General features: G+C 51.3%; 2 protein-coding genes across 2 annotated transcripts; both read left to right on the top strand.

Moving 5' to 3' along the window:
* Positions 1–5,337: 5,337 nt before the first annotated feature.
* LOC137483339 (protocadherin alpha-13-like) lies at positions 5,338–7,908 on the top strand. The gene has a single exon (XM_068206328.1). It carries the CDS (start codon positions 5,338–5,340, stop codon positions 7,906–7,908), a length of 2,571 nt encoding a protein of 856 aa, XP_068062429.1.
* Positions 7,909–15,800: 7,892 nt separating this feature from the next.
* Positions 15,801–18,374, top strand: LOC137483338 (protocadherin alpha-8-like). Its single transcript, XM_068206327.1, has one exon. It carries the CDS (start codon positions 15,801–15,803, stop codon positions 18,372–18,374), a length of 2,574 nt encoding a protein of 857 aa, XP_068062428.1.
* Positions 18,375–23,639: the final 5,265 nt, after the last annotated feature.

The raw sequence follows: 23,639 nt of genomic DNA, 5'->3' as shown, positions 1-23,639 counted from the left end.
GAAGCTGCTCTTTGAAGCCGGGCTCAGTTCCCACGGCTGATGGGCGTTGGGTACTTAGCGGGTCCTTAAGGATGGCAAAGGCACATTTGCGTTTGTCACCACGACCTTGCTGGAGCCCCCGGCTCTTCCTGACGGGGTTCAGAATACAGATAAGGCAGCATCCGTGAGCAGTTACTGTAGGCAGCTGAGGTCTGGTGCTCTAAATGGGAGCTCTGCTCTAGAATTTAATTACTGTTCTGTGCCACACGAGGTGCCCGGAGTTGTGAGATTTGCAGACAGCAAGGGGGTTGTATTTCTCATGTGTAGCATTTCCACCCGATTTGGGTGAAGGAGTTCAAGGCAGCCAGGCTGTGTTGGTGACAGACTCGCAGGCGCTGTGGAGCACCTCATGGCCTTTGCTGACTGATAACCGTGCTGGTATCCCTTTGTCTTTTTATTGAAAACTGCCCTCCTCCTCTTGAATTACGGTCATATGAAGGTTTGATGCAAGGTGAAAAGTGGATGTTCAAGGACAAAAGTACTCTATTATCGTTCTTCTATGAGACTCAATTAGAAAATTGGGTTGTGTTGACCAAGATTTCCTGTGATTATCCTATGTTTGTTTTTCAAGTATCATGCTGTTCTGGTACGTATTATAAAGCGTTGATGGAGAAGGGTGTGACCCGAGGTATGTGTTTCACAAGGGACATTTTTCTGTTGTTTTACTGGTGCACACGTTCCTGAGGATTTGCATTTCTGACCAGCGAGCTAGTGTGAAGTACATTGTCCTTTTTTGATGGTCTCTCAAAATTTGCAACAATTGTCACATCAATGATCAAGACCTAAAAGGGCTTTAAAAGTGGATATTTTCACTTCTGTAATGAACAAACAAACAAATAGCTCCCAAAATCAATGAATCACCTTTCCCAACCAATTTTTAAGTAGCTTTCTCCAACACAGGCAGTATCATGTATTAATGTCCTTGCCAGAGGTTTGGAACTTGGAGCACCAAATCAATGCCATTGCTGTTTAGAGTTCCAACATCACCTTTGATAATAGTATTCCTCATAAGGAAGCATTTCGAACCATGAGGCGTCAGCAGCAGAGCATCTCTTATGCACTGTGTTGATGGTACCGTCTGTGGATATTTACGGTGTGTCCTTGCTGGGAAGGATGAGCAATGGTCATGCTGAACCTTGTGGTAGGAAAGGAAAGTGTGATCTGTTGTATAGAGTAGGGCCTGGCCCTTTTCTGATGGGAGGGGTGACCATGAGCAGCAGAAAGACTGGTGTGGGGAAAGTGAAAAGCCTTGGGGAGACCATGGATCATAAGAGAAAATATCACGAGGTTCTATATTTGTCTTTAGAACACATTTCAGAGTGGGGGAGTGAAGGATTTGTACAGGAAAGGGTGAGACAGGATGGGAACAGAGTGTTCGTGTTGAGGATGCTTTCCTAGGTGCTTAGGGTGTGGAGTGGGAGGCCTTCCTGACAATGAGATGAGAGTGTGATACTGAAATGCCCGCAATGTCCCTTGCAGTCACGAGTCTCTCCAGAGGGACTGTCACTTCTGCTGCTGCCTGCCTGGTGTAGGCCATGTGTTGGTAAGAGCTGGGGAGATGGAGAGTGCTGAATGTTGTCTGGGGAAACAACTTCTTCAGGTTCGAGGTTTCAAGGTGTTGTGGGAGGGGGACGCTCCAACTTGCTATCTGTGTGTAGTAGTGGGTTTCCATAGTAGTCTCCACAGCTGTAGATTTTGCCATGATGGTTCCTTGCTCCTCTTCAGGTGGGATTTACAAGGATTTATTTTATTACATGTGGTTGTAATCTTATTGTGCTCAACTTCCTTTACTTGTGCACTGCACATGTTGGCTCAGTAGAGATGGTGTGTCCTGATGTCACATGTGGATTGTTCTGATATCTGCAAGAACACCTGAAACCCTGCGTGATTAGCCCAGTTCGTGTGGTGCAAGCTGTCCCACATGCTTGACACTGTGAATGCTCATGTGCTTTGGCACTTGCTGTGTTCTCTTGAAGGAATAAATCTGTGTGGGCTGGGATCAGAGCTGTCACAGCTCTTATCACAGAATGATTAGTAACTCTAACCTGCAGCTCTGTGGTGTTTGTAAGCGAGATTACTGAAAAGGAGCAAAGAATTCACGTTGAAGGTCATGTAGCTGGGAAGAGCTTTTAGACATTCTGTCCATCTTTTGTGCTGATCATGAAGGAAGATGAGGAAGTACAAGGGCCTGGATCACGTGCAGTTGGGGTTTACAGGCAGGGCAGGTTGCTGAGCTTGAGCAATGTTCGATATTTTGGCAGTGATCCTGTGCTTGGCACTAAATAAGGCCTGGGCCTGTGTGCTGGGGAGGGTGAATTGGCGTGGGGAGGAGTGTTGCCCCAGGGAAGTTCACATGCTGAGTAGAACACGGCCTGCATCACTGTGGAGGAACTGGAGAATGTCTGGTTAGCTGTGGAGATCTCATTTCCCATGCCTTGTGACAGAGGATGCCAGTAGAAAGCCTTGAGGAAATGGCCACCACGTAGTGCTGCTCTTCTGGGATCCTCTCAGGACCTCCTGCAGTTCTCTGTATTCTTGCTTTCTGTTGTTCCCTGTGATATTACAGCTTGTGAAGTGACTTGCCGTCCATGCCTTTAATCACTTGTCTTTGGTGTGGAATTGTCTTGGTGAAAGAGAAGACTTTTGGAAATTTGTGTCATTCTGCCAGCCTTTCTTGGGACATGGCATCAGTCATCTCCCTGGTCTTGGTCTTCTAGCTGGCATTAAGGGACACTGTTCTTTAAACAAGTATTCCTGGTCCTGGAGTTTCTTTTTCTGAAGGAGCAAGCAGAGATGCTACAGGTGAGTTACTCCTACCAGAAGCAGCTGTGTGTGAGAGAGAGGTGTACTTTGGTTCCTGTGATGCCTTAAGTTTTAGCTTTGCTGATATATTTTCCATATTTTCCAGAGTCTGTATTGCATTTTTCATATTTTCCAGATTCTGTGCTGCATGAATATATAACTCTGAACTTTATATAAAATGTTAGCCAGTTCTGCTCACAGTTCAGTCACACAAAACAATCCTTTTCCAGCCCGAGAACCGGGGACACCATTGCAGCTTCAGGCCCAAAATGAGTAAACAACATCAAATTGAGGAGAGCATTCTGGGAGGATGGGACTTCATAATCTGGAGCTGTAATTGGACAATCAACCCCAAGATGTAAATGCACCAAAACTTAGAAAAGTGTGAAAACTCGTCACCATCTTGGGTTGTAGCCTCGGCCAGGCTCGTGTACTGCCCAAGGTGTATCCTGTGAAGGCCTTTCAATAAATACCTACTTTATTCCTTTAACTCCAGCCAGCCTCTGTTCCAGGCAGCCTCTCAAGGCATCTCCTGTTTAGCTGTTGTATCTTCACGTTGGATTGACTAAATATTGCCTGAATTGAAATTCCTGTAGGTTTGGAGCACATTATGTGCTCTCATTTGATCCTGCTGCTTCCTGGCACAGGGTGAGAAGGGGGAAGCAAAGGCAGATGGAGAAGTGACCTTGATGCTTTTCTGGGAGTAGATGTGCTGGGCCTGCAGAGGATGCTTTCAGTGTCAATGCCGTGGGGAATTTTGTAATAGCTCTGCAGGTGAAAAATGAGTCAGGCAGAATTGATCTCCATCCAGGTAAATGAGGAATGTGGTGTCATCATGCTTTATTTTGCATTGTTCTTGGATGATTATCATGCTGGGCTCTGATGGGTTTGATTTTGTAAAGGAGAGACTTCCTTGGGTCACTTAGACTCTGGAGCTTTTTTTGCATTAGATGTCTGCAGGGGTGGACTCTTCTCTGATGTAACAAAGCTGTTCTCTACTATACGATTGCTTTGTGGATTTATTTCTTGGGTCCTTGAGATGACTGAAGGCTCCAAACGGGGATTGGATCCTGAAGGGAGAGGAAGCTGCAGGTGCATGGAGGGGAGGAAAGCAAGAAGGCTCTTTCCTGTCATGAGGAATGGGAGGTGGAAGGGGAGTGCCCTTTTGCTAGAGGGAATGGCTGTGCTTCATGACGTGGTGGTGTAGCTGTTTTTAAAACATTTCCTTAAAGGGAAAGAAAAAACAATAGGAGACACACAGAAGGCAGCAACAGACAAAGGGAGGGAAAGACTGCACAACGAGAAGAGAAAGAAAAAGCAAGGATACAAAAGAAAATAAGACAGGAAAAGAAAAAGAACAAAGAAGAAGTGGAATAAAATAAACAATGGAAGCAATCGTTGCAAGGAAGAGGAATGAGGCCTTTTTCCAAAGGACATATTCATTGCAAGTAGTAGTATATAAACATTTGGAAATAACAATAGCAAAGGAAATAAAAGGACATAAGAGTTAGGGGAAAAATGAGAAGAAGGATGTAAAAAATATGACAGTTAAGTGCATGAAGAAGGCATGGGGAAAGAGAACCAGGAAACAGAAGGGAAAGAGAGAAAAAAAGAAGAGAAAGTATAGCAGAAGACAATTAAGGAGGAGAAAAGGATCTATCAAGTAGATGACTATAAAAGGAAAAGGTAAGACAGAAAGGGAGGAAGGAATTAACAAAGACACAAGGGAATGAAAGTAAAAAGAAGGAAGATAAAGGACCTGATCAGCAGGCACCGACCTTATATTCAGAGTAGACATGACTCCTAAAAGCTTTTCCGCCGGTTGGAGCACCGCGCCCCAGCTCTGATGCACCATAATAATGCAGATATACCATAATTAGCTCTGATAGCTTCCATATTAATGGTCTCCCACACGTCACAAGAGGCAACTAAAAAATTACCGGAGGGGATAAAGAAGAGCGAAGATTGAAAGGAAGAGAAGATGGCGTAAAGATTAGGGTAGGGCAATAAATGAAAAGGTCAGCGAACAGGAGATGCAACAGAAAAGAAAAGGAAGACTATGAAGGAAAGAGTAGGGAAGGGAAGGGAAATGCAAACCGATGAAAACCAGAGGAAAAAAACGGAAGGAAGAAAGGAAGGAGAAGATGAGGGAAAGAAATGAACCTATGCAAGCAAATAGCAATCGATAAAGAAAAGGAGATAAGGAAAAGAGGAGGAGCAGAGAGGAGCAGACGACAGAGGGGATTGCCTTAACGGAGCGGAGGCAGAGGCGCTGCGGCGGAGCGTGTGAGGCGGCGGAGCAGCGCACGGTGTCGCTGCAGGCTCAGGAACGGCGTGTGGGCGGCTCCGCCCCGGTGCGGCGGAGAGCCCGGCTGTGAGCGCGGGGGGGCGGCGCGGGCCGGGCAGCAGAGCCGGTGCGTCCGGGCGGCGGCGGGGAGCCGTGCGGGGCCCGGGCCGGGGCCGGCAGCCAGAGCGGCGGCCAGAGCGGCGGCGGCGATGGGCGAGCGCTGGTGTGCGGTGATGCGGGTGCTGGTGCTGCAGGCGGCCTGGGCGCTGGCGGGCGGGCAGGTGCGCTACTCGGTGCCGGAGGAAGCCAAGGCCGGCACGGTGGTGGGCCGTCTGGCGCAGGACCTGGGCCTGGAGGCGGGCGAGGCGGAGGCGCGGCGGCTGCGGCTGGTGGCGCCGGGCCGGCGGGCGAGCGTGGAGGTGAGCGGGGCGAGCGGCGCGCTGCTGGTGAGCTCGCGGCTCGACCGGGAGGAGCTGTGCGGCAAGAGCGCGCCGTGCGCGCTGCGCCTGGAGGTGCTGCTGGAGCGGCCGCTGCGCGTCTTCCATGTGGAGCTGGAGGTCACCGACATCAACGACAATGCCCCCATCTTCCCCGCCGCCCGGAAAAACCTCAGCATCGCGGAATTCACCACTCTGCCGGGGTCTCGTTTCCCGCTGGAGGGCGCGTCGGATGCGGATATCGGAGCGAACGCGCAGCTCTCTTACACACTCAGCCCCAGTGAGCATTTTAGAATAGAGGAAGAAAACAGCAAGTCGCGTACTACGTCCTTGTTTCTGATACTCACGAAACCTCTGGACCGCGAGACGATTCCCGTTCACCGATTGGTGCTGACAGCGACTGATGGGGGCCGGCCGTCTCTGACGGGGACAATGGAGCTGGTGATCTCCGTGCTGGACGTGAACGACAACGCGCCTCGGTTCAACCAGTCGGTGTATAACGTAGTTTTGTCCGAAAACGCATTAGAGGGGACGCTTGTAGCACGGGTGAACGCCACGGATTCTGACACAGGAATATATGGTGAATTGGTGTATGAGATTGATACTATTGTTCCCCCCTCAGCAGGAGAGTTATTCAGCATCGATGCAAATAATGGAGCGATCACATTGACGGGTCCCCTGGACTTCGAGACAGTTACTTTATACGAATTACACATTAAAGGGACAGATAAGGGGGCACCGCCGCTGTCGGGTCACTGCAAGGTGGTGCTGGAGGTGGTGGACGTGAACGACAACGCGCCGGAGGTGTGGGTGACGTCGCTGTCGGTGCCGGTGCCGGAGGACGCGTCGGTGGGGACGGTGGTGGCCCTGCTGAGCGTGTCGGACCGGGACTCGGGGGAGAACGGGCGCGTGCGGTGCTGGGTGTGGCCGGCGTCGCCGTTCGGTCTGGAGGCGACGTTCGCGGGCTCGTACTCGCTGGTGCTGCGCGAGGCGCTGGACCGGGAGCGGGTGTCGGAGTACGAGGTGGAGGTGCGTGCGGAGGACGGCGGGGCGCCGGCGCTGCGCGCCAGCCGCGGGCTGCGGGTGCCGGTGTCGGACGTGAACGACAACGCGCCCGCGTTCGCGCAGGCCGTGTACACGGTGCTGGCGCGGGAGAACAACGCGGCGGGCGCGGAGCTGGCGCGGCTGTGGGCGCGGGACCCGGACGAGGCGGGCAACGGGCGCGTCAGCTACTCGGTGTGGGAGGGCGGCGTGGGCGGCGGCGGGGCTGCGTCGTCGTCGTCGTCGTCGTCGGGGGTCGGCGCGGGCGGCGGGTGGCGGTCGGCGTCGAGCTACGTGTCGGTGGACGCGGAGAGCGGGCGCCTGTGGGCGCTGCAGCCCCTGGACTACGAGGAGCTGCAGGTGCTGCAGTTCGAGGTGCGCGCGGTGGACGCGGGGGAGCCGCCGCTGTGCGGCAACGCCACGGTGCAGCTCTTCGTGCTGGACGAGAACGACAACGCGCCGGCGCTGCTGCCGCCCGCGGGCTCGGCAGCGGAGGCGGGCGCCGCGGCGGCCGAGGCGGCGGCGGGGGCGGGCTGGGGCTCGGAGTCGGGCACGCTGTGGGCGTGGGCGGCGTGGGGGGCGCCGGCGGGGCAGGTGGTGGCGAAGATCCGCGCCGTGGACGCCGACTCGGGCTACAACGCGTGGCTGCGCTACGAGCTGTGGGAGCCGCGGGGCAAGGGCCCGTTCCGCGTGGGGCTCTACAGCGGCGAGGTGAGCACGGCGCGGGCGCTGGACGAGGCGGACGGGCCTCGCCAGAGGCTGCTGATCGTCGTGCGCGACCACGGCGAGCCGGCGCGCTCGGCCACGGCCACGCTCAGCGTGTCGCTGCTCGAGGCCGCCGAGGCGGCGCTGGCCGCGGGATCCTCGTCGTCGTCGTCGTCGTCGTCGGTGTCGCGGTCGGCAGTGGGCGTGGAGCTCGGCCCCGGCGCGGCGAGCGCGGCGACCAACGTGTGGCTGGTGGTGGCCATCTGCGCGGTGTCGAGCCTGTTCCTGCTGGCCGTGGTGCTGTACGGGGCGTCGCGCTGGGCGCCGCGGGCGGCCGTGCTCTCGGGGCCCGGGCCCACGACGCTCGTGTGCGCCAGCGAAGTGGGCAGCTGGTCGTACTCGCAGCGCCACAGCCGCAGCCTGTGCGTGGCGGACGGCGCGGCCAAGAGCGACCTCATGGTTTTCAGCCCCAACTTCCCTCCGCCGCCGCCCGGCCCCGCGCCCAAGGACTCGCAGCCGGAGCCCTCCGCTCTCCTCGACACGGTCAGTGGTCCTGCCTTCATTCCCTTCTCTGCACCTTTTCATCCGCCCCCTTGAGAAGCTGCTCTTTGAAGCCGGGCTCAGTTCCCACGGCTGATGGGCGTTGGGTACTTAGCGGGTCCTTAAGGATGGCAAAGGCACATTTGCGTTTGTCACCACGACCTTGCTGGAGCCCCCGGCTCTTCCTGACGGGGTTCAGAATACAGATAAGGCAGCATCCGTGAGCAGTTACTGTAGGCAGCTGAGGTCTGGTGCTCTAAATGGGAGCTCTGCTCTAGAATTTAATTACTGTTCTGTGCCACACGAGGTGCCCGGAGTTGTGAGATTTGCAGACAGCAAGGGGGTTGTATTTCTCATGTGTAGCATTTCCACCCGATTTGGGTGAAGGAGTTCAAGGCAGCCAGGCTGTGTTGGTGACAGACTCGCAGGCGCTGTGGAGCACCTCATGGCCTTTGCTGACTGATAACCGTGCTGGTATCCCTTTGTCTTTTTATTGAAAACTGCCCTCCTCCTCTTGAATTACGGTCATATGAAGGTTTGATGCAAGGTGAAATGTGGATGTTCAAGGACAAAAGTTCTCTGTTATCGTTCTACTATGAGACTCAATTAGAAAATAGGGTTGTTGTGACCAGATTTCCTGTGATTATCCTATGTTTGTTTTTCAAGTATCATGCTGTTCTGGTAAGTATTATAAAGCGTTCAGGGAGAAGGGTGTGACCCAAGGTATGTGTTTCACAAGGGACATTTTTCTGTTGTTTTCCTGCTGCCACGTTCCTGAGGATTTGCATTTCTGACCAGAGAGCTAGTGTGAAGTACAATGTCCTTTTTTGATTTTCTCTCAAATTGTGCATCAATCATTACATCAATGATCAAGACCTAAAAGGGCTTTAAAAGTGGATATTTTCACTTCTGTAATGAACAAACAAACAAATAGCTCCCAAAATCAATGAATCACTTTCCCCACCAATTTTGAAACAACATTCTCCAACGCAGGCAGTATCATGTATTAATGTCCTTGCCACAGGTTTGGAACTTGGAGCACCAAATCAATGCCATTGCTGTTTAGAGTTCCAACATCACCTTTGATAATAGTATTCCTCATAAGGAAGCATTTCGAACCATGAGGCGTCAGCAGCAGAGCATCTCTTATGCACTGTGTTGATGGTACCGTCTGTGGATATTTACGGTGTGTCCTTGCTGGGAAGGATGAGCAATGGTCATGCTGAACCTTGTGGTAGGAAAGGAAAGTGTGATCTGTTGTATAGAGTAGGGCCTGGCCCTTTTCTGATGGGAGGGGTGACCATGAGCAGCAGAAAGACTGGTGTGGGGAAAGTGAAAAGCCTTGGGGAGACCATGGATCAAAAAGAAAATATCACGAGGTTATATATTTGTCATTAGAACACATTTCAGAGTGGGGGAGTGAAGGATTTGTACAGGAAAGGGTGAGACAGGATGGGAACAGAGTGTTTGTGTTACTGAGCTGGGGAAATGTTTTCCGGCATCCAGCAGCAGTTTAAGGACCGTAGCTGCGGGTTTTTTACTGTGAGCGTGGGTTATCTCCTTTATTTGCTCTCCCGAAGGAAGAAATTTCTGGTGGTTGTGATAACGCCGGGGTGTTAGCTCTGCAGACAACGCTTTTGCTCGCTGTTGTGTAGCATTTTAACCCGATCTGGCAGAAGGAGGTGAAGACACGCAGGCTGTAGTGATAACAATCCCAAAAACACCATGTGCCACTTAACTGCCTTTAGTGATTGCTGATTTTGCAGGTATCAGCATTGTCAAAAACTGTGTCCTCGTCCTCCCCAGTGCAAGTGACGTGCTGAAAGGCTCCAGCTGGGGCCTCAAGGTTTTCTCTGTCTGTGGTGTAATTTTTCCCATTGATTCTCCCAGCAGTTTGATTATAGTACCCGGCAAGGCTTTCTTGGGCTTTTCCTCTTTTCTTTTTCCAGTGTGTTTGCTTTCTAGATAGCATTATAAAATGTTTTCATAGAGAGGTTGGAGATTCTGAGTCGGTGTAAGAAAAGGGATTTTTTTTTCCACAACCCCCTCCCCCCCAAAATTATTCTATGCACTTTTGTTCGTGGCTGGAGATTGGCACTTGCCTCTCTCGATGTTCTTTCAATATTTGTATCACCACTGGCAGAGTTGTGAATTATCTGGAAACATTCTCCTAAAAAACACGCAAACACACCTGTATGGATATTATCCATTACACTGCTGTGCTCATCAGCATTTGTGGGTTTTTTTTTCCATCAGATAATGAAACCAATGCTCATTGTCATTAGAGGTACACTGATCTGATGTCTACAAATAGATGTCTAACATTTCAGGAGAGGAATTAGCAGGTGATTAGGATTTCCATCAGAAAAGCTGAAGCATTAGAAAACACAAAGGGTCAGCTACAGGGAGTCTGCTGAGCACAGCGTATATAATATCAGCTGTATGGAGGTTTTGTGCTGTCATTGATGGAATGGAATGACTACAATTGTAGACTTGCATTCTTGGCCAGAGAATTGGCACGAAGAGCACTGGCTTGTTATAATATTCTTGGAATATTTGTATCAGGAGCCACATCATTTCAAAAGCCCTGGAAAGTTACCAACAAAGAATAAACTCAACCAACCAACCAAGCACCAAAATCCCTAATAACAAAACCTGAAACATGACTTCTCCTACAAAAACAATATAATCCTTTACGTTGGGGTGCTTGTCAATGATTGAGTTTTTCTATCACAACATGAAATCAATGCCATTGCCATTTGGAGTTATTTTGGCATCCCCTTTAGAAAGAGCAGAGTGCTGGGCATGGTCTGTATGGTACCATCTATGTTTTTTTTCATGCTGCCCTGATTGCTGACGATTGCTGCAGTGAGCCCTGTGGAGGTAAAGGAGGCAGTGGCAGGTTGCAGAGGTGAATGTGGTTGTGGCATTGTGTAGGCCCTGGCCATTTCCTGATATCAAGGCTGACCTTGAGAAGTGAGATTTGTCTGATGGAAGTGAAAGTCCTTGGGAAAACCATGGACCATGTCATGAGACAGTCCTCTAGGTACTATTTACTGTGCTGTTACTGCTGCTGACCGCTGAGCATGCTGGTATTTAATGTGGTTTCTTATGACGAACTCTGTACTCTTCTTTGACTCTCCTCCATAAGAGAGGTGATGCAAGATGGCAATTGTGACTTCACTCTTCTCTCTCCTCATGGTGTAATTTCTCCCGTTTGCTTGGCTCACCCGAGTCATTGTGAAAGCAGGGACGTACTTAAACACTTTTCTTTTTCCAAGTATGTTTTTATTCTAGTTACCAGTAGAAAGTGTGCAGGCAGAGGAGTGTGACCTGAGGTATATGTTTTCTTTTTTTTGTCTTGCCTTTCTGAAGTGAATTGCAGCTGGATTGTCCTGGAGGTGGCATGACCATACATTGTCCTGTTTTCATGTTATGGTAATATTTGCATCAACAGTCACACCCTTAAAAAAACCCTGGAAACCCTACTTTCAAAAAAAAAGCCCCCCAGCCTCAAAAATTCAACCCATACCCAACATGACATTTTCCTGTGCAGTAGGTATCATTGTTGGCACTGATGCATTTTTCAGCATTTAGGTTGGTCTTTCACAGCATGCTGTCACTGGCCATCACCTTTAGAGTTGACCTGACACCCCCTCTATAAATAGCATTCTCCAAAGTGGGTAATGTTTCCATCTGAGATTGGGGAAGCCACAGGAGATGAGGTGAACACGGCAGTGGTGCTGAGCAGGCCCTGGCCATGTCATAATATGAGGTGTGACCTCTCAGTCTGTGGGAAGTGGAAATCCTTGGGAAGACCATGGGCTATGTCATAAGAAGACAAGGATGTGACATGATGTTCTTGTCTTGAGAACACTTCCCAGAACAGGGAAAGGAGGATGCCTAGAGAAAATGACGAGGCAAGATTGGCACAGATTTCCTTCCCAAGATCCATTCCTAAGGGTATGGAGTTGAAGGCCTTCTGGGTATTGAGTTAATTCCGTGGTAGTTTACTGCCCATCATGTCCTTTGAGGTTATGAATATTTCCCACCAGAGCCAGTCCCTGATGCTGCTGTCTGCCTGAGGCAGACAAGGTGTCGGGAAAGAGGGTGTGGTACGCAGACTGCTGACTAATTCCCAATGAACTTTTTCATTCCTGTTTTGGACAACTTTTTCTAGGAGGGGAGCACTTTGACCTCCTATTCTTTTATAGTGGTGGGCATCTATAGTAGCTTGCACAGCCACAGAGCTTTCCATCATGGTTCCTTGGTCCTCCTCAGGCTAATTATTAAGGGCACATGATAATGTAGATGTCATTTTTGTTTATTCATCTTTCCATACTTGTGGACTTGAAAATTTGCCCTAGGTGGAAGTTAGGTGTCCCGTTGTCACGGGTGGCTCATTCTATGTCTGACGTACACACAAAACCCTTCACAGCAACCCAGCTGTGGTTCTCTATGGTACAAACTCTCCCACCCAGCTGATATTATAAGGTGCACTTGTGCTTTGGCATTTGCTCTCATTCTCTCAAAGTGCAAAATCCATGTGGACTGGGGTGAGAACTGACATGCCTTTGTGTCATAAAGTTCTTAAGGAGTCAGTTCTTATGTTCTGTGGTGTTTCCACCAGAGATTGCTGGAAATGCATAAACCATCAAGTATATGCAGGTGAGAAGAATCTGCCAGACAGTGGGAGGCTTCATCTCTCTCCATGTGTTCTTTGTGCCAATTGTAAGGGAAGGTGAGGATATGCAAAGGACATTCTTATAGCAGGTTTTGTGGTTATTGTGAAAGAGATTCTGCAAGTGGCAGCAGGTATGGCCTGGGTGTGTGTTGTGATGAGGGTGACCTTTAGCAGGGAAGGGTCTTGCCTGAGGGAGATGATCTGTAGAACACAGTCCGTGTCTTTGGTGAGGGACTGGAGAAGGTGTGCCTAGGTGGAATTGCCATTTTCCAAGGTGTGAGACAGAGGATTCTAATAGAAAATGTCAAGAAAAAGCTCCACAGACATTACCAATACCTGGGATTTCTCCAACTCCCCAAAAGTTTTCCATATTCTTAGGCCCAGTTGTTCCCTTTATGCATTTCAATACAGTAGAACAGGATTCTTCGTCTTTCTTCTCCCTTCTTACCAAAGCCTCAAAGTCTTGTTTTTCTGTCTGTCATGTCAGCAATGTGTTGGTAACACCAGCTAATATGAGATCCTGAGCTTTGGCAGCTGTCCGGGTTCAAACCTTTGGGTAATTTTCTATCAGTGTGTATGGGATGACTTTTCCATGCTCCTGAGCTGAGGCTGATGAGACAATTTCTTTCCTTAGCTTTGTGGTGCCTCTTTGCCATGACAGAAATGCACATGGGAGCACTGTGCTCTCTGCCCAATGATTTCAAGGCTCTTCTAGGTTGCACATAATTATTTTCTATCCATCGTTCCCAATGGTCTCTGTTAGTGTTAGAACCAGTTTCCTGCTCTGAAAAGATTTCTTTTCTGAAGAAGCAAGCAGTGATGCTACAGGTAAGTCACTTAATTGCTGAAGAAGATGAGTCTGAGAGACAGCTGTGCCTATTTGCCCATGATGCCTATGTAGTTATTATTATGCCTATTTAGCTGTGATATTTTCTTCTTGGATTGACCAAATGTACCTAGATTGGGAGTTGGACTCAACACTCCTTGTGGCTTCCTTCCAAACTGGAAATATTTTATAATTCCTAGATTGGACCAACAAAGCCCCACGGTCTGCTCTCATTTCTTTCTTGCTTCTTCCAGCATGGTTTGAGCAGTTGGCAGCCAGCAGAGATGGAGGAGGGTCTCTAATGTGTTTCTCAAAACAGATGTGTTGGGAGTGGAGAGCATGTTCTCAGGGAAAATGCCGTGGGTTTAGGTTCATAGGTAGTTCTGGGTGGATCATGGCGTTGAGTGAGAGGTATTCCTTGGGGGTTGATGCCCCTGAGTGCGGAAGTTCTTGCTGTGTTTTTCTGGCAGAGCTTATCTGCCTGAGAGGAGAGGCAAGAGTTTCTCATTCATCAAGGAGGTGGAAAATGAGGCCGGAAGAACAGCTCTTCACTGAAATCCATGAAGAATTCCTAGGAACTGTGGTTGCACTGTGTTTTTTCAGTGTTCATGGTAGAAAGGTGTGCTGGGCTGTGATGCATTTGAGTTGTGAAGCGAGAGGATTTTGTGGATTGTTGGTGCTTATTGGAGCCCGTTTGCACTGATGTCAAAATACTTGGGGATTGGTCTTCTGATTCCAAGGGAGGTGTATGCTTTTTCTGGCGTAGTGCAGCTGTTCTTTGTCATGTTATTGCCTTGCTGTGTTATTTGCTGGTCCAGGAGGGGACTGGAGTCTGAGGAGTGTGGGTTTCTTCCAAACGGGGAGGGAAGGGGACAGGAGGTGTAGGGACAATCTATTTACTTGACTTTTTCTGGAGGAGATCAGGACAGTTGTTCCTCATCAGGAGGCATGCAAGGTCCCCATGAGCACTCTCATTAAAGGGCAGGTCTCTGATGCATGAAGAGGACGATGTAGACATGTAGAAATCATTTGGTTTAGAAAACATCTTGGTAAAAGCAGAAAAAGATGGGCGCAGAAGAGAAGAGAAATCAAAGATGGGAGTGTGAAGCATGAAAGGAAAAGGAAGAGAAAGAAAATCAAGGTAAGTAAAGGAATAAAGAAGGGAAGAGGAAGGAAAAGGAATCTCGGCAAGTAAAAAATCAAGCAAGGAGGAAAGAGAGAAATAAGGAAAGAAGGGATGACAGGAGATTATAAGCATGCACCAGCACTTTCTCTACAAGCTCTCTGCAGTCGAGGACCTCTGTATCCTCGGTACTGAGGAACCCTGTGCAAGCCTCGATGAGGAGTAATGAGGAACAGGAATAAGAGATTTTGGGTAACTGTATATCTGCACTCGTAGGGAGACTGATGTAGTCGTGTAGAAAATATTGTATTGAAAGAGAATAGGCAAAAGGGGAAGAAGAGACAGTGAGGGAAGGACAAGGAAAAGTAAAGAAAAAAAGAAAAGAAAACAAAAAAAAAAAAGAATGAGAACGCAACGGAGAGAAAAAGAAAAAAAGAAAGATTAAGCATTAAATAAGTTTGTTAGCATACAGCAGTGTTATCTCTGTACACAAATAGGTGGGATGAGATGGGGGAGAGATAGAAAAAAAGAAAGAAGAAAGATATAAAAGAAGAAAGGTTACGAGGAGGAGAAATCAAGGGGTATGTCAAGGACATTACCAGGATACACGGACGTTCTTTTCTAACGCTGAGTGCAGTTGGTCTCCTGTGCTCTCCACATTGGCTCCTGTCTCGTGGAAAGGAGATGATGCCCTGAAATGAGAGCTCATGGCTCCTACATTGATTGCCTCGATCACTCCATGGGAGTTCACCGGCAACTTGGCAAAAGAGTTTTAAAAGAGACGGATGGAAATAAAAGATAAAGGGCGGTAAAAATTGGACAGGCAGGGAAAGAAGAAATACAGAAAAAAGAGAAGAAAGAAACGAAAGAGAAGAAAGAACAAAGAGAAGGAGGAGCAAAAAAAAAGGATTAAAATGAGGGAATTGAGTGAAGAAAGCAACATGAAGAAAGAAAGACGAAGTAAGAACGAGATAAGAAGGATTGTTTGCAAGGAAACAGCGAGCGACACAAAACATGAATAATAAGAAGAAATAGAATCAGGGTAGGAAAAACAGCAGAGCAGAGGGCCTTAACGGAGCGGAGGCAGAGGCGCTGCGGCGGAGCGTGTGAGGCGGCGGAGCAGCGCACGGTGTCGCTGCAGGCTCAGGAACGGCGTGTGGGCGGCTCCGCCCCGGTGCGGTGGAGAGCCCGGCTGTGAGCGCGGGGGGGCGGCGCGGGCCGGGCAGCAGAGCCGGTGCGTCCGGGCGGCGGCGGGGAGCCGTGCGGGGCCCGGGCCGGGGCCGGCAGCCAGAGCGGCGGCCAGAGCGGCGGCGGCGATGGGCGAGCGCTGGTGTGCGGTGATGCGGGTGCTGGTGCTGCAGGCGGCCTGGGCGCTGGCGGGCGGGCAGGTGCGCTACTCGGTGCCGGAGGAAGCCAAGGCCGGCACGGTGGTGGGCCGTCTGGCGCAGGACCTGGGCCTGGAGGCGGGCGAGGCGGAGGCGCGGCGGCTGCGGCTGGTGGCGGCGGGCCGGCGGGCGAGCGTGGAGGTGAGCGGGGCGAGCGGCGCGCTGCTGGTGAGCTCGCGGCTCGACCGGGAGGAGCTGTGCGGCAAGAGCGCGCCGTGCGCGCTGCGCCTGGAGGTGCTGCTGGAGCGGCCGCTGCGCGTCTTCCATGTGGAGCTGGAGGTCACCGACATCAACGACAATGCCCCCATCTTCCCCGCCGCCCGAAAAAACCTCAGCATCGCGGAATTATCTGTGCCGGGGTCTCGTTTCCCACTGGAGGGCGCGTCGGATGCGGATATCGGAGCGAACGCGCAGCTCTCCTACACACTCAGCCCCAGCGAGCATTTCTCTCTGGATTTGCAAAAATCGAATGAGCGAAATCTTCTACCCGAACTTGTTTTAACGAAACCTCTGGACCGCGAGACGATTCCCGTTCACTGGTTGGTGCTGACGGCGACTGACGGGGGCCGGCCGTCTCTGACAGGGACAATGGAGCTGGTGATCTCCGTGCTGGATGCAAACGACAACGCGCCCCAATTCAACCAGTCGGTGTATAAAGTGCAGCTGCTGGAGAGCGCTGCGGTGGGGACGCTGGTGGCGAGGATGAATGCCACGGATCCGGATTTAGGAAGTAATAGCGAAATGATCTTTACAGCAACCAGCTTCATTCCCCCGAGTGGAAGAGATATAATTTCCATCAACCCGAAGACAGGGGAGATTCACCTCACAGCAGCTCTGGACTTTGAAGAAGTCAGTATATATGATTTTCGTATCGAGGTGAGAGACCAAGGGACACCTCCACTCTCCAGTCACTGCAGCGTGGAGCTGGAGGTGGTGGACGTGAACGACAACGCGCCGGAGGTGTGGGTGACGTCGCTGTCGGTGCCGGTGCCGGAGGACGCGTCGGTGGGGACGGTGGTGGCCCTGCTGAGCGTGTCGGACCGGGACTCGGGGGAGAACGGGCGCGTGCGGTGCTGGGTGTGGCCGGCGTCGCCGTTCGGTCTGGAGGCGACGTTCGCGGGCTCGTACTCGCTGGTGCTGCGCGAGGCGCTGGACCGGGAGCGGGTGTCGGAGTACGAGGTGGAGGTGCGTGCGGAGGACGGCGGGGCGCCGGCGCTGCGCGCCAGCCGCGGGCTGCGGGTGCCGGTGTCGGACGTGAACGACAACGCGCCCGCGTTCGCGCAGGCCGTGTACACGGTGCTGGCGCGGGAGAACAACGCGGCGGGCGCGGAGCTGGCGCGGCTGTGGGCGCGGGACCCGGACGAGGCGGGCAACGGGCGCGTCAGCTACTCGGTGTGGGAGGGCGGCGTGGGCGGCGGCGGGGCCGCGGCGTCGTCGTCGTCGTCGTCGGGGGTCGGCGCGGGCGGCGGGTGGCGGTCGGCGTCGAGCTACGTGTCGGTGGACGCGGAGAGCGGGCGCCTGTGGGCGCTGCAGCCCCTGGACTACGAGGAGCTGCAGGTGCTGCAGTTCGAGGTGCGCGCGGTGGACGCGGGGGAGCCGCCGCTGTGCGGCAACGCCACGGTGCAGCTCTTCGTGCTGGACGAGAACGACAACGCGCCGGCGCTGCTGCCGCCCGCGGGCTCGGCAGCGGAGGCGGGCGCCGCGGCGGCCGAGGCGGCGGCGGGGGCGGGCTGGGGCTCGGAGTCGGGCACGCTGTGGGCGTGGGCGGCGTGGGGGGCGCCGGCGGGGCAGGTGGTGGCGAAGATCCGCGCCGTGGACGCCGACTCGGGCTACAACGCGTGGCTGCGCTACGAGCTGTGGGAGCCGCGGGGCAAGGGCCCGTTCCGCGTGGGGCTCTACAGCGGCGAGGTGAGCACGGCGCGGGCGCTGGACGAGGCGGACGGGCCTCGCCAGAGGCTGCTGATCGTCGTGCGCGACCACGGCGAGCCGGCGCGCTCGGCCACGGCCACGCTCAGCGTGTCGCTGCTCGAGGCCGCCGAGGCGGCGCTGGCCGCGGGATCCTCGTCGTCGTCGTCGTCGTCGTCGTCGTCGGTGTCGCGGTCGGCGGTGGGCGTGGAGCTCGGCCCCGGCGCGGCGAGCGCGGCGACCAACGTGTGGCTGGTGGTGGCCATCTGCGCGGTGTCGAGCCTGTTCCTGCTGGCCGTGGTGCTGTACGGGGCGTCGCGCTGGGCGCCGCGGGCGGCCGTGCTCTCGGGGCCCGGGCCCACGACGCTCGTGTGCGCCAGCGAAGTGGGCAGCTGGTCGTACTCGCAGCGCCACAGCCGCAGCCTGTGCGTGGCGGACGGCGCGGCCAAGAGCGACCTCATGGTTTTCAGCCCCAACTTCCCTCCGCCGCCGCCCGGCCCCGCGCCCAAGGACTCGCAGCCGGAGCCCTCCGCTCTCCTCGACACGGTCAGTGGTCCTGCCTTCATTCCCTTCTCTGCACCTTTTCATCCGCCCCCTTGAGAAGCTGCTCTTTGAAGCCGGGCTCAGTTCCCACGGCTGATGGGCGTTGGGTACTTAGCGGGTCCTTAAGGATGGCAAAGGCACATTTGCGTTTGTCACCACGACCTTGCTGGAGCCCCCGGCTCTTCCTGACGGGGTTCAGAATACAGATAAGGCAGCATCCGTGAGCAGTTACTGTAGGCAGCTGAGGTCTGGTGCTCTGAATGGGAGCTCTGCTCTAGAATTAAATTACTGTTCTGTGCCACACGAGGTGCCCGGAGTTGTGAGATTTGCAGACAGCAAGGGGGTTGTATTTCTCATGTGTAGCATTTCCACCCGATTTGGGTGAAGGAGTTCAAGGCAGCCAGGCTGTGTTGGTGACAGACTCGCAGGCGCTGTGGAGCACCTCATGGCCTTTGCTGACTGATAACCGTGCTGGTATCCCTTTGTCTTTTTATTGAAAACTGCCCTCCTCCTCTTGAATTACGGTCATATGAAGGTTTGATGCAAGGTGAAAAGTGGATGTTCAAGGACAAAAGTTCTCTATTATCGTTCTTCCATGAGACTCAATTAGAAAAAAGGGTTGTTGTGACCAAGATTTCCTATGATCTTCCTATCTTTGTTTTGCAAGTATCATGCTGTTCTGGTAAGTATTATAAAGCGTTCAGGGAGAAGGGTGTGACCCAAGGTATGTGTTTCACAAGGGACATTTTTCTGTTGTTTTCCTGCTGCCACGTTCCTGAGGATTTGCATTTCTGACCAGAGAGCTAGTGTGAAGTACACTGTCCTTTTTTGATGGTCTCTCAAAATTTGCAATAATTGTCACATCAATGATCAAGACCTAAAAGGGCTTTAAAAGTGGATATTTTCACTTCTGTAATGAACAAACAAACAAATAGCTCCCAAAATCAATGAATCACCTTTCCCAACCAATTTTTAAGTAGCTTTCTCCAACACAGGCAGTATCATGTATTAATGTCCTTGCCAGAGGTTTGGAACTTGGAGCACCAAATCAATGCCATTGCTGTTTAGAGTTCCAACATCACCTTTGATAATAGTATTCCTCATAAGGAAGCATTTCGAACCATGAGGCGTCAGCAGCAGAGCATCTCTTATGCACTGTGTTGATGGTACCGTCTGTGGATATTTACGGTGTGTCCTTGCTGGGAAGGATGAGCAATGGTCATGCTGAACCTTGTGGTAGGAAAGGAAAGTGTGATCTGTTGTATAGAGTAGGGCCTGGCCCTTTTCTGATGGGAGGGGTGACCATGAGCAGCAGAAAGACTGGTGTGGGGAAAGTGAAAAGCCTTGGGGAGACCATGGATCATAAGAGAAAATATCACGAGGTTCTATATTTGTCTTTAGAACACATTTCAGAGTGGGGGAGTGAAGGATTTGTACAGGAAAGGGTGAGACAGGATGGGAACAGAGTGTTCGTGTTGAGGATGCTTTCCTAGGTGCTTAGGGTGTGGAGTGGGAGGCCTTCCTGACAATGAGATGAGAGTGTGATACTGAAATGCCCGCAATGTCCCTTGCAGTCACGAGTCTCTCCAGAGGGACTGTCACTTCTGCTGCTGCCTGCCTGGTGTAGGCCATGTGTTGGTAAGAGCTGGGGAGATGGAGAGTGCTGAATGTTGTCTGGGGAAACAACTTCTTCAGGTTCGAGGTTTCAAGGTGTTGTGGGAGGGGGACGCTCCAACTTGCTATCTGTGTGTAGTAGTGGGTTTCCATAGTAGTCTCCACAGCTGTAGATTTTGCCATGATGGTTCCTTGCTCCTCTTCAGGTGGGATTTACAAGGATTTATTTTATTACATGTGGTTGTAATCTTATTGTGCTCAACTTCCTTTACTTGTGCACTGCACATGTTGGCTCAGTAGAGATGGTGTGTCCTGATGTCACATGTGGATTGTTCTGATATCTGCAAGAACACCTGAAACCCTGCGTGATTAGCCCAGTTCGTGTGGTGCAAGCTGTCCCACATGCTTGACACTGTGAATGCTCATGTGCTTTGGCACTTGCTGTGTTCTCTTGAAGGAATAAATCTGTGTGGGCTGGGATCAGAGCTGTCACAGCTCTTATCACAGAATGATTAGTAACTCTAACCTGCAGCTCTGTGGTGTTTGTAAGCGAGATTACTGAAAAGGAGCAAAGAATTCACGTTGAAGGTCATGTAGCTGGGAAGAGCTTTTAGACATTCTGTCCATCTTTTGTGCTGATCATGAAGGAAGATGAGGAAGTACAAGGGCCTGGATCACGTGCAGTTGGGGTTTACAGGCAGGGCAGGTTGCTGAGCTTGAGCAATGTTCGATATTTTGGCAGTGATCCTGTGCTTGGCACTAAATAAGGCCTGGGCCTGTGTGCTGGGGAGGGTGAATTGGCGTGGGGAGGAGTGTTGCCCCAGGGAAGTTCACATGCTGAGTAGAACACGGCCTGCATCACTGTGGAGGAACTGGAGAATGTCTGGTTGGCTGTGGAGATCTCATTTCCCATGCCTTGTGACAGAGGATGCCAGTAGAAAGCCTTGAGGAAATGGCCACCACGTAGTGCTGCTCTTCTGGGATCCTCTCAGGACCTCCTGCAGTTCTCTGTATTCTTGCTTTCTGTTGTTCCCTGTGATATTACAGCTTGTGAAGTGACTTGCCGTCCATGCCTTTAATCACTTGTCTTTGGTGTGGAATTGTCTTGGTGAAAGAGAAGACTTTTGGAAATTTGTGTCATTCTGCCAGCCTTTCTTGGGACATGGCATCAGTCATCTCCCTGGTCTTGGTCTTCTAGCTGGCATTAAGGGACACTGTTCTTTAAACAAGTATTCCTGGTCCTGGAGTTTCTTTTTCTGAAGGAGCAAGCAGAGATGCTACAGGTGAGTTACTCCTACCAGAAGCGGCTGTGTGTGAGAGACAGGTGTACTTTGGTTCCTGTGATGCCTTAAGTTTTAGCTTTGCTGATATATTTTCCATATTTTCCAGATTCTGTACTGCAATCATATATAACTCTGTACTTTATATAAAATGTTAACAAGTTCTGCTCACAGTTCAGTCACACAAAACAATTTTTTTCCCTCCTGAGAACCAAGGACACCATTGCAGCTTCAGGCCCAAAAAGTGTAAAGAACAGTTAATTGACGAGAGCATTGTGGGTGGATGGGACTTCATAACCTGGAGCTGTAATTGGACAATTTAACCCCAAGATGTAAATGCACCAAAACTTAGAAAAGTGTGAAAACTCGTCACCATCTTGGGTTGTAGCCTCGGCCAGGCTCGTGTACTGCCCAAGGTGTATCCTGTGAAGGCCTTTCAATAAATACCTACTTTATTCCTTTAACTCCAGCCAGCCTCTGTTCCAGGCAGCCTCTCAAGGCATCTCCTGTTTAGCTGTGGTATGTTCACATTGGATTGACTAAATATTGCCTGAATTGAAATTCCTGTAGGTTTGGAGCACATTATGTGCTCTCATTTGATCCTGCTGCTTCCTGGCACAGGGTGAGAAGGGGGAAGCAAAGGCAGATGGAGAAGTGACCTTGATGCTTTTCTGGGAGTAGATGTGCTGGGCCTGCAGAGGATGCTTTCAGTGTCAATGCCGTGGGGAATTTTGTAATAGCTCTGCAGGTGAAAAATGAGTCAGGCAGAATTGATCTCCATCCAGGTAAATGAGGAATGTGGTGTCATCATGCTTTATTTTGCATTGTTCTTGGATGATTATCATGCTGGGCTCTGATGGGTTTGATTTTGCAAAGGAGAGACTTCCTTGGGTCACTTAGACTCTGGAGCTTTTTTTGCATTAGATGTCTGCAGGGGTGGACTCTTCTCTGATGTAACAAAGCTGTTCTCTACTATACGATTGCTTTGTGGATTTATTTCTTGGGTCCTTGAGATGACTGAAGGCTCCAAACGGGGATTGGATCCTGAAGGGAGAGGAAGCTGCAGGTGCATGGCAGGGGAGGAAAGCAAGAAGTCTCTTTCCTGTCATGAGGAATGGGAGGTGGAAGGGGAGTGCCCTTTTGCTAGAGGGAATGGCTGTGCTTCATGACGTGGTGGTGTAGCTGTTTTTAAAACATTTCCTTAAAGGGAAAGAAAAAACAATAGAAGACACACGGAAGGCAGCAACAGACAAGGGGAGGGAAAGACTGCACAACGAGGAGAGAAAGAAAAGACAAGGAAACAAGATGAGACAGGAAAAGAAAAAGAACAAAGAAGAAGTGGAATAAAATAAGCAACGGAAGCAATCGTTGCAAGGAAGAGGAATGAGACCTTTTTCCAAAGGACATATTTTTTGAGAGTTATATATAAACATTTGGAAAGAATATTAGGAAAGGGAATAGAAGCACATAAGAAATAAAGAAAGAAAATGAGAAGAAGGATGTAAAAATATGACGGTTAAGAGCATGAAGAAGGCATGGGGAAAGAGAACCAGGAAATAGAAGGGAAAGAGAGAAAAAAGAAGAGAAGCAATAGCAGAAGAAACTTAAGGAGAAAAGGATCTATCAAAGAAGGCGACTATACAAGTACAAAGTAAGACAGAAAGTGAGCAAAGAAGTAACAAAGAAACAAGGAAAGGGAAGAAAAAATAAGGAAGATTAAGGACCTGATCAGCAGGCACGTACCTTATGTGTAGAGGAGAGTTGAAGTACCGTGCCCCGGCGCGGATATACCATAATTAGCGGTGATAATTATCGCTCCGACTTTAATGGTCTCGGATACGTTGCAGGAGGCAACTGGAAAATTGCTGGCGGGGGTGGAAGAAGAAAGCAAAGATTGGAAAGGAAGTGAAGAAGGCTTATAGATTAGGGCAGGGCAATAAATGAAAAGGTCAGCGAACAGGAGATGCAACAGAAAAGAAAAGGAAGACTATGAAGGAAAGAGTAGGGAAGGGAAGGGAAATGCAAACCGATGAAAACCAGAGAAAAAAAAAACGGAAGGAAGAAAGGAAGGAGAAGATGAAGGAAAGAAATGAACCTATGCAAGCAAATAGCACTCGATAAAGAAAAGGAGATAAGGAAAAGAGGAGGAGCAGAGAGGAGCAGACGACAGAGGGGATTGCCTTAACGGAGCGGAGGCAGAGGCGCTGCGGCGGAGCGTGTGAGGCGGCGGAGCAGCGCACGGTGTCGCTGCAGGCTCAGGAACGGCGTGTGGGCGGCTCCGCCCCGGTGCGGCGGAGAGCCCGGCTGTGAGCGCGGGGGGGCGGCGCGGGCCGGGCAGCAGAGCCGGTGCGTCCGGGCGGCGGCGGGGAGCCGTGCGGGGCCCGGGCCGGGGCCGGCAGCCAGAGCGGCGGCCAGAGCGGCGGCGGCG

This window comes from Anomalospiza imberbis, chromosome 15, assembly GCF_031753505.1.
Source record: "Anomalospiza imberbis isolate Cuckoo-Finch-1a 21T00152 chromosome 15, ASM3175350v1, whole genome shotgun sequence".
NCBI classification, from domain to species: Eukaryota; Metazoa; Chordata; class Aves; order Passeriformes; family Viduidae; genus Anomalospiza; species Anomalospiza imberbis.
The sequence above is the reverse complement of the archived record's forward strand: the minus strand, read 5'-3'. Positions and strand labels throughout refer to the sequence as shown.